The sequence below is a fragment of the Pseudophryne corroboree genome, chromosome 5, assembly GCF_028390025.1.
Source record: "Pseudophryne corroboree isolate aPseCor3 chromosome 5, aPseCor3.hap2, whole genome shotgun sequence".
Taxonomy (NCBI): Eukaryota; Metazoa; Chordata; class Amphibia; order Anura; family Myobatrachidae; genus Pseudophryne; species Pseudophryne corroboree.
Window position 1 is genome coordinate 769545038 of NC_086448.1, and position 15277 is coordinate 769560314.

General features: G+C 48.2%; 1 protein-coding gene across 39 annotated transcripts in view; it reads left to right on the forward strand.

Annotated features, from left to right (window-relative positions):
- RIMS2 (regulating synaptic membrane exocytosis 2) overlaps positions 1–15277 on the forward strand; it is a 995106-nt gene that overhangs the window by 242691 nt on the left and 737138 nt on the right. For all 39 annotated transcript variants that reach the window (XM_063924252.1, XM_063924259.1, XM_063924274.1 and 36 more), the window contains one exon: positions 11504–11714. In XM_063924252.1, the coding sequence (XP_063780322.1) occupies positions 11504–11714 (211 nt within the window). The remainder of the gene's footprint in view (positions 1–11503; positions 11715–15277) is intronic.

Sequence of the window (15277 nt, forward strand, 5' to 3'; positions counted from 1 at the left end):
TCTCCGGCTTCTTCCAAATCCACTGCATGACGCTGGGGCTCCTCTGAGGGAGTCCGCACCGGTGGGGGCACGTCTCAAACTCTTCAGTCAGGTCTGGGCTCACTCGGCCCTGGATCCTTGGATCTTAGATATAGTAACTCAAGGGTACAAGTTAGAGTTTCAAGACGTGCCCCCTCACCGATTTTTCAAATCGGCCTTGCCAGTTTCTCTTCCAGAAAGGGAGGTAGTATGCGCTGCAATACTAAAGCTGTGTCAAAATCAAGTCATTGTCACGGTACCCCCGTCACAACAGGGGGAAGGTTTTTATTCGAGCCTGTTCGTGGTCCCGAAGCCGGATGGCTCAGTCAGACCGATTCTGAACCTAAAATCCCTCAATTTCTATCTAAAAAAATTCAAATTCAAGATGGAATCTCTCCGAGCAGTGATCTCCAGTCTGGAGGAGGGGTATTTTATGGTGTCGGTCGACATAAAGGATGCCTACTTACACGTCCCCATATATCCTCCACATCAGGCTTACCTGAGGTTTGCGGTTCAGGATTGTTATTACCAATTTCAGACGTTGCCATTTGGTCTGTCCACGGCTCTGAGAATTTTCACCAAGGTTATGGCGGAAATGATGGTTCTCCAACGCAAGCAGGGTGTCACAATTATTCCGTACTTGGACGATCTCCTCATAAAGGCGAGATCCAAGGAGCAATTGCTGAAAAACGTTGCGCTCTCACTGACGATTCTGCAACAACATGGTTGGCTCCTAAACTTGCCAAAATCACAGCTGGTTCCGACAACACGGCTGTCGTTCCTGGGTATGATTCTGGATACAGAATTGCAAAGAGTTTTTCTTCCAGAGTAAAAAGCTCTGGAAATACAGAACATGGTAAAACAGATTCTGAAACCGGCAAGAGTATCGATTCTTCAATGCACTCGGTTGCTAGGGAAGATTGTGGCGGCCTACGAGGCCATACAGTTTGGCAGGTTCCATGCCAGAGTGTTTCAGTGGGACCTGTTGGACAAGTGGTCTGGGTCTCACCTGGACATGCACCGGAAAATAATCCTATCTTCCAGGACCAGAATCTCCCTTCTGTGGTGGCCGCACGGTTCTCACCTCCTGGAGAGACGCAGGTTCGGGATTCAGGATTGGATCCTAGTGACCACAGATGCAAGTCTCCGAGGCTGGGGAGCAGTCACACAGGGCAGAAATTTTCAGGGAAAATGGTCAAGCCAGGAAGCTTGTCTGCACATAAACATTCTGGAATTAAGGGCCATTTACGAAAGCATTCTGCAAGCGGAACATCTTCTTCGCGGTCTGCCAGTCTTGATTCTGTCAGACAACATGACAGCAGTGGCGTACATAAACCGCCAGGGCGGAACAAAGAGCAGAGCGGCGATGGCGGAGGCCACGAAAGTTCTTCGCTGGGCGGAGAGACATGCAAGCGCTCTGTCAGCAGTCTTCATTTCAGGAGTGGACAACTGGGAAGCAGACTTCCTCAGCAGACACGATCTCCATCCAGGAGAGTGGGGTCTTCATCAAGAGGTCTTTGCAGAAGTGTCAAGTCGTTGGGGAATTCCTCAAATAGACATGATGGCGTCTCGCCTCAACAAGAAGCTTCCGAGATATTGTTCCAGGTCGAGGGACCCTCAAGCGATAGCGGTGGACGCCCTAGTGACACCGTGGATGTTTCCGTCGGTCTATGTGTTCCCTCCACTTCCACTCATTCCATAGGTGATAAAGATCATAAGTAGAACAAGGGTTCCGGCGATGCTCATTGTTCCAGACTGGCCAAAGAGGGCCTGGTATCCAGATCTTCAGGAGTTGCTCATAGAAGATCCCTGGCTTCTTTCTCTACGAGAGGACCTGTTACAACAAGGATCGTGCGTGTTTCAAAACTTACCGTGGCTGCGTTTGACGGCATGGCGGTTGAACGGCAAATCCTAGCCCGAAAGGGTATTCCCAGTGAAGTCATTCCCACACTTCTTCAGGCTAGAAAAGAAGTAACGGCAAAGCATTACCACCGTATTTGGAGGAAATATGTATCTTGGTGTGAATCCAAGAAGGCTCCTACTAAGGATTTTCAGCTGGTGCGTTTGCTCCATTTTTTGCAAGCAGGTGTGGATGCGGTACCCAAATACTAAAAGGTGTGGATGCGGGCCTAAAGTTGGGTTCCATTAAAGTACAAATTTCGGCCTTATCAATCTTTTTTCAGAAAGAATTGGCCTCCCTTCCAGAAGTTCAAACCTTCGTGAAAAGCGTGCTGCACATCCAACCTCCATTTGTGCCCCCTGTGGCACCGTGGGATCTTAATGTGGTATTGCAGTTCCTGCAATCTCATTGGTTTGAACCTTTGCGTAAGGTTGAGTTAAAATTCCTTACTTGGAAAGTAGTCATGTTGTTGGCCTCGGCATCCGCAAGGCGGGTATCTGAATTGGCTGCTTTGTCTCACAAAAGCCCCTATTTAATCTTCCATGCTGATAGAGCGGAGTTGAGAACTAGTGATGAGCGGGTTCGGTTCCTCGGAAACCGGACCCCCCCGAACTTCACCCATTTTACACGGGTCCGAGGCATACTCGGATTCTCCCGTATGGCTCGGTTAATCCGAGCACGCCCGAACGTCATCATCCCGCTGTCGGATTCTCGCGAGATTCGGATTCTATATAAGGAGCCGCGCGTCGCCGCCATTTTCACTCGTGCATTGGAAATGTTAGGGAGAGGACGTGGCTGGCGTCCTCTCCGTTTATTAATGTTGCTGCAAATATTTGTGCTTATTGCTTAATTGTGGGGACTGGGGAGCAGCTGTATTATATAGGAGGAGTACAGTGCAGAGTTTTGCTGATCAGTGACCACCAGTATACGTTGTCTGCCTGAAAAACGCTCCATATCTGTGCTCAGTGTGCTGCATATATCTGTGCTCACACTGCTTTATTGTGGGGACTGGGGACCAGCAGTATTATATAGGAGGAGTACAGTGCAGAGTTTTGCTGACAGTGACCACCAGTATATATAGCAGTACGGTACGGAAGGCCACTGCTCTACCTACCTCTGTGTCGTCAAGTATACTATCCATCTAGATTCTATACCTGTGGTGCATTTTAGTTTTGCAGTTTGCTGACAGTGACCACCAGTATATATAGCAGTACGGTACGGAAGGCCACTGCTCTACCTACCTCTGTGTCGTCAAGTATACTATCCATCTAGATTCTATACCTGTGGTGCATTTTAGTTTTGCAGTTTGCTGACAGTGACCACCAGTATATATAGCAGTACGGTATGGAAGGCCACTGCTCTACCTACCTCTGTGTCGTCAAGTATACTATCCATCTAGATTCTATACCTGTGGTGCATTCTAGTTTTGCAGTTTGCTGACAGTGACCACCAGTATATATAGCAGTACGGTACGGAAGGCCATTGCTCTACCTACCTCTGTGTCGTCAAGAATACTATCCATCTAGATTCTATACCTGTGGTGCATTTTAGTTTTGCAGTTTGCTGACAGTGACCACCAGTATATATAGCAGTACGGTACGGAAGGCCACTGCTCTACCTACCTCTGTGTCGTCAAGTATACTATCCATCCATACCTGTGGTGCATTTCAGTTGTGCGCAGTATATATAGTAGTAGGCCATTGCTATTGATACTGGCATATAATTCCACACATTAAAAAATGGAGAACAAAAATGTGGAGGTTAAAATAGGGAAAGATCAAGATCCACTTCCACCTCGTGCTGAAGCTGCTGCCACTAGTCATGGCCGAGACGATGAAATGCCATCAACGTCGTCTGCCAAGGCCGATGCCCAATGTCATAGTAGAGAGTATATAAAATAAAAAAAACAAAAGTTCAGTAAAATGACCCAAAAATCAAAATTGAAAGCGTCTGATGAGAAGCGTAAACTTGCCAATATGCCATTTACGACACGGAGTGGCAAGGAACGGCTGAGGCCCTGGCCTATGTTCATGGCTAGTGGTTCAGCTTCACATGAGGATGGAAGCACTCATCCTCTCGCTAGAAAACTGCAGTGCCACTCCTAGATGGGCCAGGTGTTTGTGTCGGCCACTTGGGTCGCTTAGGTTAGTCACACAGCTACCTCATTGCGCCTCTTTTTTTCTTTGCATCATGTGCTGTTTGGGGACTATTTTTTTGAAGTGCCATCCTATCTGACACTGCAGTGCCACTCCTAGATGGGCCAGGTGTTTGTGTCGGCCACTTGGGTCGCTTAGCTTAGTCACACAGCTACCTCATTGCGCCTCTTTTTTTCTTTGCATCATGTGCTGTTTGGGGACTATTTTTTTGAAGTGCCATCTTGTCTGACACTGCAGTGCCACTCTTAGATGGGCCAGGTATTTGTGTCGGCCACTTGGGTCGCTTAGCTTAGTCACACAGCTACCTCAGTGCGCCTCTTTTTTTCTCTGCATCATGTGCTGTTTGGGGACTATTTTTTTGAAGTGCCATCTTGTCTGACACTGCAGTGCCACTCCTAGATGGGCCAGGTGTTTGTGTCGGCCACTTGTGTCGCTTAGCTTAGTCACACAGCGACCTTGGTGCGCCTCTATTTTTCTTTGCATCATGTGCTGTTTGGGGACTATTTTTTTGAAGTGCCATCCTCCTGACACTGCAGTGCCACTCCTAGATGGGCCAGGTATTTGTGTCGGCCACTTGGGTCGCTTAGCTTAGTCACACAGCTACCTCATTGCGCCTCTTTTTTTCTCTGCATCATGTGCTGTTTGGAGACTATTTTTTTGAAGTGCCATCTTGTCTGACACTGCAGTGCCACTCCTAGATGGGCCAGGTGTTTGTGTCGGCCACTTGTGTCGCTTAGCTTAGTCACACAGCGACCTTGGTGCGCCTCTTTTTTTCTTTGCATCATGTGCTGTTTGGGGACTATTTTTTTGAAGTCCCATCCTCCTGACACTGCAGTGCCACTCCTAGATGGGCCAGGTGTTTGTGTCGGCCACTTGTGTCGCTTAGCTTAGCCATCCAGCGACCTCGGTGCAAATTTTAGGACTAAAAATAATATTGTGAGGTGTGAGGTGTTCAGAATAGACTGAAAATGAGTGTAAATTATGGTTATTGAGGTTAATAATACTATGGGATCAAAATGACCCCCAAATTCTATGATTTAAGCTGTTTTTGAGGGTTTTTTGTAAAAAACACCCGAATCCAAAACACACCCGAATACGACAAAAAATTTTCAGGGAGGTTTTGGCAAAACGCGTCCGAATCCAAAACACGGCCGCCGAACCGAATCCAAAACCAAAACACAAAACCCGAAAAATTTCCGGTGCACATCTCTAACATTGAGAACTCGTCAGCAATTTCTGCCAAAAGTGGTTTCCTCTTTTCACATGAACCAGCCTATTGTGGTGCCAGTGGCTACTGACGCCTTGGAAGTCTCTCGATGTGGTCAGAGCGTTGAAAATCTATGTCGCCAGAACGGCTCTGATTAGGAAAACAGAGGCTCTGTTTGTCCATACCTCCCAACTTTTGGGTGTAAGCAGGTGGGACTCGAAAAGGGGGCGTGGCCGCACTCGTTATGGGCGTGGCCTCGCTCGTTATGGGCGTGGCCTCATCAAACGGCCCATTTTTTTGCCTTTTGGGGCCATGCCCAGCGCTCCCCGAGCAGCTGGGCAGCCCCCGCTCCCCTCCTAGCTCTGAATACATGCCGTGCTCGTGCGCACAGCATGTATTCAGTGATCACCGGCTGCTTTGCAGAGCAGAGCAGCGGGTGATCAAAGCCTCCCCCCAACTGCCCCCCCACCCGCGGGACACTGCTGCCCGCGGGTGGGACAGCGGGACAGGGTCCGAATATCGGGACTTGCGGGACAGTTGGGAGGTATGGTTTGTCCTGTGGGCTCCCAGCAAGATTGGTGCTCCTGCTTCTAAGCAGACTATTGTGCGCTGGATCTGTAATACAATTCAGCAGGCTCATTCTACGGCAGGATTGCCATTACCGAAATTGGTGAAGGCCCATTCTACCAGAAAGGTGGGCTCATCCTGGGCGGCTGCTTGAGGGGTCTCGGCATTACAGCTCTGCCGAGCCGCTACTTGGTCGGGATCAAACACCTTTGCGAAGTTTTACAAGTTTGGTACCTTGGCTGAGGAGGACCTCTTGTTTGGTCAATCAGTGCTGCAGAGTCATCTGCACTCTCCCGCCCGTTCTAGAGCTTTGGTATAAACCCCATGGTTCTTGAAGCATCCCCAGCATCCTCTAGGATGTATGAGAAAATAGGATTTTAATACCTACCGGTAAATCCCTTTCTCTTAGTCCGTAGAGGATGCTGGGCACCCGTCCCATTGCGGGCTTTATCTGCAGTTTGGTTATGGTTACACTCATGTGAGTTAAGGTCAGTCAGGCTGTGACTGATGTTGGTCATGCCGTTGGATGCGTTGTTGTTGACTGCCATGTTGTACGGTGTGTTTGAGGTGTGAGCTGGTATGTATCTCACCTTAGTTTAAAATAATTAAATAAATCCTTTTCCTCGAAATGTCCGTCTCCCTGGGCACAGTTCCTATAACTGGGGTCTGGAGGAGGGGCATAGAGGGAGGAGCCAGTTCACACCCCTTTTAAAGTCTTAAAGTGCCTATGTCTCTTGCGGATCCCGTCTATACCCCATGGTTCTTGAAGCATCCCCAGCATCCTCTACGGACTAAGAGAAAAGGATTTACCTGATCACTGCGCTGCGATAAATTGCAACGAGCGATAAGTTTAGAATGAGCCCCATAGAGAGAGAGCAAGAGTTGTCCTCATCTGATAAGTGCAATAGCTGTGGTGCCAGTCTCATGTAGAGATTACAGTGACCCGCATACTTCCATTCTCCATCTAAGACTAGAACAGGCGGATACAGAATAATTCAATCTTTTTCTTTTGTTACATTGATTAATAGGCAATAGTTTATAAAATCACGACACTTCAAAGCTGCATTACTGTGTACATACTATGCTATATATCGTAGTCGCCAAACGATATATTGCTAAGTGCATTGGCTTGTGTGTTCAGCTGATATACTGTATCTGTGAACAGTGCAATGGTGAACGTCGGACTGGTTATGCTGGCCGCAGGAACTACCGACAATGACATCACAACTGGGCAAACAATTTACAGTAAATGCTACCCAGCTGTGATCTCTGCCCAAACATTGCAAGCTGCCGACTGGGAAGCGTGGTAAGTCGGTGGGACAATCGGCTGGCTGTAGGGTCGGTCACTGAAATCCTCCTTTCCGGGAGCACTGTGTGCAGAGTAAAGCTGTCATTTTGGCAGGTTCAGTATGATTTGCCAGCGCATGGGATGCCGGCGGTCAGAATACCGACGCCGGCATCCCGACAGTTGTAATCCCGACAGGTGGGACGTTAAAAGTGTTCCCCCCTCTCCCTTACACCCTAATCCTTCCTTCTCATAGCCTAACCATAATCTCCCTTTAGGGTCTAATCCTAACCCCTTCCACCCCCTTCACCCCTGGTGGTGCCTAAACGAATCCCCCCTGCCCCGCAGCCTAGCCCTAACCTCTCCCGGCCCAATCCCACCCGCTATACTTACGTTCAGAATGCCGGCTTTTGGGATTCCGGCGTAAATCTCCTGACCCTGTCAGGATTCCGGCGTTGGCATTCCGACGGTTGTCAGGATTCCGGCGTCAGCATTCCGACTGCTGGGATCCTGACAGCCGGCATCTTGACCGAATCCCATTTTGGGTATGGATGGCCGTGGCTCTTGGGAGGGGAAGGAACAGGGGAGTAACATTTAGGGAGTACATATTGCAGCTGTATATGGCCGCAGATTAGCAATTCCTAAAATATAATCCCATCTGCTTTAGAAGTTGCATTTTGGTTTATTTCCTTACACTAAAGAGATTGCCAGCACACCATAGATGTCAATTATACATCAAACACCTTGTAGGGAGCCACATATTAATTGTGACCTTTTTCCTGGGGAGAAAAGTGATAGATTATTTAGTGCGCAGTCTTTGGGCATTGAGTCAGGAAGGGAAAGGAGGAGGAGGTTAGTCAGAGATGGAGAAGAATGTAGCATTATGTGAAATTCCCCAGATTTAGTGATCTGCAGGTAACTACTGTACATAACAGGCACATATGTTAGGTGTCCAAAAATGAATGATCATTGCTGTACTGTAGGTATACAGTCATGACCGATCCGGTCTTGTGTCTGCACTTCTTTGTTACTTTAATATGCTGAGAGCATGAAGCAAATACCGTAGGTTGTGCATCCACTACCTCTTTGCTGTTCACTTAGCAGCCTGCAGTAACTAATCTTGCTTCCGGTTTCCTTAATAATAAGACAGTTATATATACTCTATTGTAGTGATGGACATAGTGGCATTGCTGCTTTATACCGCTGTGGCCATGGGTTATAGTCTGACCCAGTGGTGTTGAGGGGGGTGGGGGGGTACAAATTATCTGGGCCCAGGTCTGGTGGAGGGGCCCAGATCCCCTCCCCCTTCTTACCTGGAAGCAGCAGCTGCAGCTTTTCTTCTCAGCCCAGTACACCCTGCTGTATGCTGGGCTGCAGTGTGGCTAGGGAAGTGCCTGAAATAAACAAAAGTCTGTATTTTTTTTCTAAGGGTGCATGGCCACGCCTCCTGTGATTAGGCCATGCACCATACTTGCCTACTCTCCCGCAAGCTGCGGGAGGCTCCCGTTTCTTGGGGTAGCCCCCCGCACGCCCGGAAGAGTAGGCAGGTCTCCCGCATCCTGCTCGCACCCTAGTGATGCGGGAAGGATGGAGAGATAATCTCCCGTATTCGTGGGTCCGTGGGGAAGGGGTTAAAATGACGCAAAATGTGTCATTTTAGCCCGCCCCCTTCCCGCAGACCCGCGAATCGTGGCTTTTTTTGATGTGGGGGCGGTGATTGATGATGTCACAGCCCGGCCCCACCCCCCGAAGTCTCCTGCAGAGTCTCCTCTCTGGGCTTCTCCCGGACAGGAGAAACTGAAGGTGGGCAAGAATGCCATGCACCCTGAAAGTACCTGGGCCAGCCAGGCGCTCTACTGCCCTGGCCAGGAGGCATGCCATGCTCCTGTGAGTGGGTGCTTTTCATGTGCTAGACACGCCCCCCAAAGAGGTGTGTCCATGCCCCCAGCATGCTGTGGTCACACTCCCTCTGGGGAAGGGGGGGATGGCGGGCGCGGTGGCACAGGAAGTTGTTGTACCAAGGCCCAGGATTTCTCTTGGCAGCCCTGGTCTGACCAGGGCACCGTCTGTGTGGGCTTTGTATGTTATCCCTGTGGTTTTGTGGATTTTCTTTTGGTATTCCAGATTCTTATAGTTTAAGTTGCTTTTGGCAAACTGGACCTTACTGTGGACTTTTATGGGGCCATGAATTTACACTGTATGGGAGGAATCATGGTGTGAATCATTCAATATTCTCTGGCAGCGCTGTGAAGTAAGGTGGTGCTATACAAATGGTCCATGATAATGATGCTCCACCTCTTAGGGGCTGCAGATAGAATTGGTGTTGATTCTGAAGAGGTTTATTGCCAATCAGGGGCGTTTTAAGAGAGGAGGAGGCCTGTGTTCAGCCTCCTCCATTCGGGCCCCCTCCTCTCTGCCGGAGCGCTGTAGAGTCTGAGCGCTAGAGGGCTCAGACTCTACTGCGCATGCGCAGATCTCTGAGAAAATGGGCGCTAAACCATTTTCACAGGGTTCTAATAGCGCTGCGGATGCCGGCGCTGGACTTCGGAGGGGTAAGTATTTTAAAAATGGGTGCAGTGTGTGTGGTGTGGGCCCCCTCTGAACTCAGGGGCCCGTGTGCACCGCACACACTGCACCCATTATAGAAACGCCAGTGTTGCCAATGTAAAGCTTCTGGCCCTCATTCCGAGTTGTTCGCTCGGTAAATTTCATCGCATCGCAGCGTTTTTCTGCTTAGTACGCATGCGCAATGTTCGCACTGCGACTGCGCCAAGTAAATTTGCTATGAAGATAGTATTTTTACTCACGGCTTTTTCTTCGCTCCGGCGAACGTAATGTGATTGACAGGAAATGGGTGTTACTGGGCGGAAACACGGCGTTTTATGGGCGTGTGGATGAAAACGCTACCGTTTCCGGAAAAAACGCAGGAGTGGCTGGAGAAACGGGGGAGTGTCTGGGCGAACGCTGGGTGTGTTTGTGACGTCAAACCAGGAACGACAAGCACTGAACTGATCGCAGATGCCGAGTAAGTCTGAAGCTACTCTGAAACTGCTAAGTAGTTTGTAATCGCAATATTGCGAATACATCGTTCGCAATTTTAAGAAGCTAAGATTCACTCCCAGTAGGCGGCGGCTTAGCGTGTGTAACTCTGCTAAAATCGCCTTGCGAGCGATCAACTCGGAATGAGGGCCTCTTTGCAGTAGCAAAAGTTATTTCTACAGGCTGTGATAAAGTACTGCACACTGGGGGTCATTCCGAGTTGATCGCTCGCTAGCAGTTTTTAGCAGCCGTGCGAAAGCTAAGCCGTCGCCCTCTGGGAGAGTATTTTAGCTTAGCAGAAGTGCGAACGAAAGGATCGCAGAGCGGCTACAAAAATAATTTGTGCAGTTTCAGAGTAGCTCCAGACCTACTCCTAGCTTGCGATCACCTCAGACTGTTCAGTTCCTGTTTTGACGTCAAAAACACGCCCTGCGTTCTCCCAAGCACGCCTGCGTTTTTACTGGCACGCCTGCGTTTTTTCGAACACTCCCTGAAAACGGACAGTTGACACCCAGAAACGCCCACTTCATGTCAATCACTCTGCGGCTGCCATTGCTACTGAAAAGCGTCGCTTTACCTTGTGTAAAAGAACAACGGCCGTTGTGAAAGTACGTCGCGCGTGGCACTGCGCCACATATGCATGCGCAGAAGTGCCGCTTTTTCACTTAATCGCTAAGCTGCGAACATTTTTCACTAGCGATCAACTCGGAATGACCCCCACTGTCAGGTAATCTGCATAATGCATTAAGCAGAGGGGATGGTCTCTGGAGAGGAGACAGTGCGGGTCACTTTGGGGGGCAGGGCCGGACTGTCAAATCATTAGGCCTCACCCCAAACACAGAAACGTGGGTCCACGGGGGAGGGGCAGGGCTAAATGATGCAATTTGCATTGTTTAGCCCACCCCATCCACACATAATTTTGGTGCTTATTTCCCCGTCCTGTCCGCTTCACTAGAAAACAGGCAGGATGCGGGAGAGCCATCTGGGGCTGTGGGGGACTGCCTGAAAAACTGTGAGTCTCCCGCAAGTTCCGGGAGGGTGGGCAATTATGCATTACTCACTGACACGATTTAAAAGATCCACAGCTAGAGCTATTTATTTTTCTTGAGATTCTGAGAGGAGACCTGCAAAACGAGAACTGTTTGGAGTCCTGAGGGCTGAGTCTGAGCCTGTGCTCTAAATTAAACATTGCCTTCAGTGCACCAATGACACCAAGACAATACTGACTTTACAGCAGTTTACATTGTGTCTCACATGTGATGGTTCTATAGCGTTTTAGATCAGCTGAAGAGATTTGTGTAGTAAGCATGTTTCTGTCTTGTCCTCCGCAGGAAATTGCACCAGCAGTTTGAATCGTACAAAGAGCAAGTGAAGAAGATGGGCGAGGAGGCTCAGCAGCAGCAAGAACAGAAAGGAGATGCGCCCACTTGCGGGATCTGCCACAAAACAAAATTTGCAGATGGCTGCGGCCATAACTGTTCATATTGCCAAACTAAGTTCTGCGCACGTTGCGGAGGGAGAGTGTCATTGCGCTCAAGCAAGGTATGCCATACGGGTATCGGAAAGATCGGTAGATTTAAAGGGCTTCAGCCAACAAAAATAGATGCATGCATTTTGCAAATTTCATAGACGTTTGACAGCTAATCGGATGGTCAGATTGAACCTGAATAATTTTATATGCTACACTTGCATACCATCCAACATTGCAGAGCAGGAAACCGGTATAAAACAGGAAAGTGGGCGTGGTCACGGTAATGGGGGCATGTCCTGCAGCACTGCTATTTAACTCTATGGGGCTATGGAGATGCTGAACCCGGCACAAAGCCCCTTTTGGCCGATACAGACCATAAAAAAGGGTGCATTTTGAGGGTAGGCACTTGTATATCTCTGTGCAACTTAATATGTACATGAAGCACAACAGAACATGGTATATAAAAAATCCCCGCTGCATTGCAGCACTTTGTATGCAGATTCAGACTAAGTAACACACAGATATGCAAGTGTCACATACCAAATGAATCAGCACAGACTCCTGGTGCGGCCTAGTCATCCTAGTCGCAGTGAATTGTTGAGGACAAAACGTGAAAGAAGTAATCCATGCCAGTAGCACTCCCTTCTTCAGGGTTGTCACTATGGTACACGTTTAAATGAGTACACATTACAAGACAGCAGATTGGGTGACTATCGTGACTCGAGGACAGACATCAAGTTGGCTTCATCAACACATTTGAACTAAGGGGGAGATGTACTAAGCAGTGAAAAGAGTGGAGAAGTGAGCCAGTGGAGAAGTTGCCCATGGCAACCAATCAGCTGCTCTTTTTTAGTTTTATACTATGCAAATAATGGGCGAAATTCAAATCTATTATCGGCCGGCAGCCACTAGATGGCATCGAATGGACCTATTCTAATGTAACTCCATTCTGGCGCGATCGTCCGCCGGCGTCTACATTTTAGCTCGCACGCGCCGGGGGTGGTGAGCTGAAATGTATGAAAAGTGATCCGTTTGGAACGGCAGTTTTCCCGATCACATCCATTAGTTTAGTCTGGTTTAGCCACTTTGCGCAGCTAAACCTGACACTAATGGGCGCGATCAGCGCGATAGGGGACATCAATTGTATATCACCCCCTGTGATCTCCTGTCACTTTAGACGGGAGATCGGGGGCGATAACATTTGAATTCACCCCTATAAATGTTACTTCAATGCTGATTGGTTGCCATGGGCAACTCCTCCACTGACTCACTTCTTCACTCTTTTTACTGCTTAGTACAACTCCCCATAATTGGTGTATTCAGTCAAACTTCCCCTGGGTTCAGCCTTACAGCAATGGCAGGCTTGAGTTTCTCAGGAACGGTGGGATTCCTAGGTAAGGGGGTAACACTTTTTTAGTGGGTATCCTGTTCTTCTGTTGTCACCGTGGATTCGGTGGCCACTATGTAAACGTAAAAGAGCATAGTGGGCCGCATCGCCCTGGCACCCCGCCTCTGATCCCAGGCTGACTCTATTCCCAGTGCTTATTCCTCAGGAAAATTTCACTGTAAAATGCAAACCTTTAGTCCTCACAGAAGCGTTATCTATTGTGATGTGTGCCTGGGGCCATGAGTGTCCTGACTCGGCAATCAGCCCAATAGCATAAATAAATACCAATCTGAAGTGTGTGGGTACACATAGGGAGGGGGTATAGATGCATTCCACTTATATATTTTAAAACTAACAAATGTTGACCCAATAGTGTTAAAAGTTATTAAACTTGCCAATGTGAATAGCTGATGGCAGCATTTGACAGTGATCGGCCTGGAGACATCAGAAAGTGTCAATTAATTGTATGTAACGTAGTGAGAAAGCAGCATATAATTGGGTAGCCGTGACTGTGTCTAGTCACACACGGTACTCTCTGGTCTGGGACCTCCTCCTCCTCTCTCTCACCACTTGTTTCTTTAAATAACTTGATTTTTTTTCTTTACGACAATAAAAAGTAAATTAATACATTTTATGTGCAATTCAGCGTTAATGCGGTTGGACATGTTACAACACGAATGCGCGAAATATAGCAGGAAACAGCTGTCATGATCCCTACCCAGAAGGTATTGCGTAACAGATTTGAAGCGTGATGTACGAATGCAAACTATGGGCCAGATTTATCAAGCCTTGGAGAGTGATAAATATCACAGTGATAAAGTTCCAGCCAAGCAGCTCCTATCTGTCATTTTTCAAACCCAGCGTGTGACTTCGAAGTTAGGAGCTGATTGCCTATGTGCTAATAAACAGATCATGTGCCTGAATCACAGATGGATGCCTACACCACACAGCTGTGATCAGTACACAGCAGCTGTGCGAAAATATGCAAATGCCGCAGCTGCCAGGATTTGTATTGAGAGTTTTGAGACGCCCACTGGAGACGTCTGAGATTGCCTGTTTATGTATGAAGCATTGGATGCACACTAGTCGATAATTGACCTTCTTGTTGCTCAGTATGGGCGTTGGAATTAAAACGTCAGAGAAATTTGACTGTGGACACTATCACAGTCGCAAGCTGTGAAACGCCCCAAAACGGTTGTGACGCTCATGTATTTGAGTGACCACCCCAATGTACTCCCACAAATGCTGCCCGCCTGTCACTCCCTTTATGAATAAATCCTCAATACGGCTGCCATTGGAAGACATAGGGGGTCATTCTGAGTTGATCGCTCGCTGCTGATTTTCGCAGTGCAGCGATTAGGTAAAAAAATGGCATTTATGCGCATGCGTATGCCCCGCAATGCGCACGCGCGACGTACGGGTACAAAGCCCTTTGTGGTTGTGCTCCGGTTCTAGCGTAGTTTTTCTTCGCACTGACGGCCGCAAGAACATTGACAGGAAGGGGGCGTTTCTGGGTGTCAACTGACCGTTTTCAGGGAGTGTTTGCAAAAACTACGGCATGTCTGAAAAAACGCAGGCGTGGCTGGGCGGGTGTATGGCATCAAATCTAGACACGAATAGGCTGAAGTGATCGCAAGCGTTGAGTAGGTTCAGAGCTACTCTGAAACTGCATAAACTGTTTTTGCGGAGCTCGGCTGCACAAGCGCTCGCACTTCTGCTAGGCTAAAATACACTCCCCAGTGGGCGGCGGCATAGCGTTTGCACGGCTGCTAAAACTAGCTAGCGAGCGATCAACTTGGAATGACCCCCATAGAAACATAGAATTTGACGGCAGATAAGAACCACTTGGCCCATCTAGTCTGCCCCTTTTTTTTTTATCCTTTAGGTAATCTCAAACCTTTTTCAAAGACCATGGCAGACATGCGCAATGCGACTTATACACCCACGCAGTAGCAAAAGAATCGCTCCACGACATATAACATCATCATTGCGTCCATCTTTGAACCAGGCCGTACAAGTACTTTGTCATATTTTTTTGTTTGAACTGAGCTCATTGTGCCAAAGTAGTCATTATGCTGTAACCTGGTTTCACACCAAGAACTAACGCTGACGCTGCATCATTCTGTGATGTTAAACTACATTATGCCTGTTTATAACATTGTCCCTCAGCTCAAAAAAACGTCGGTGTGTATTATTTAATGCAAATATGTTTCCATCCAGTCCATTGTAAAGATGTTAGTTTATTTT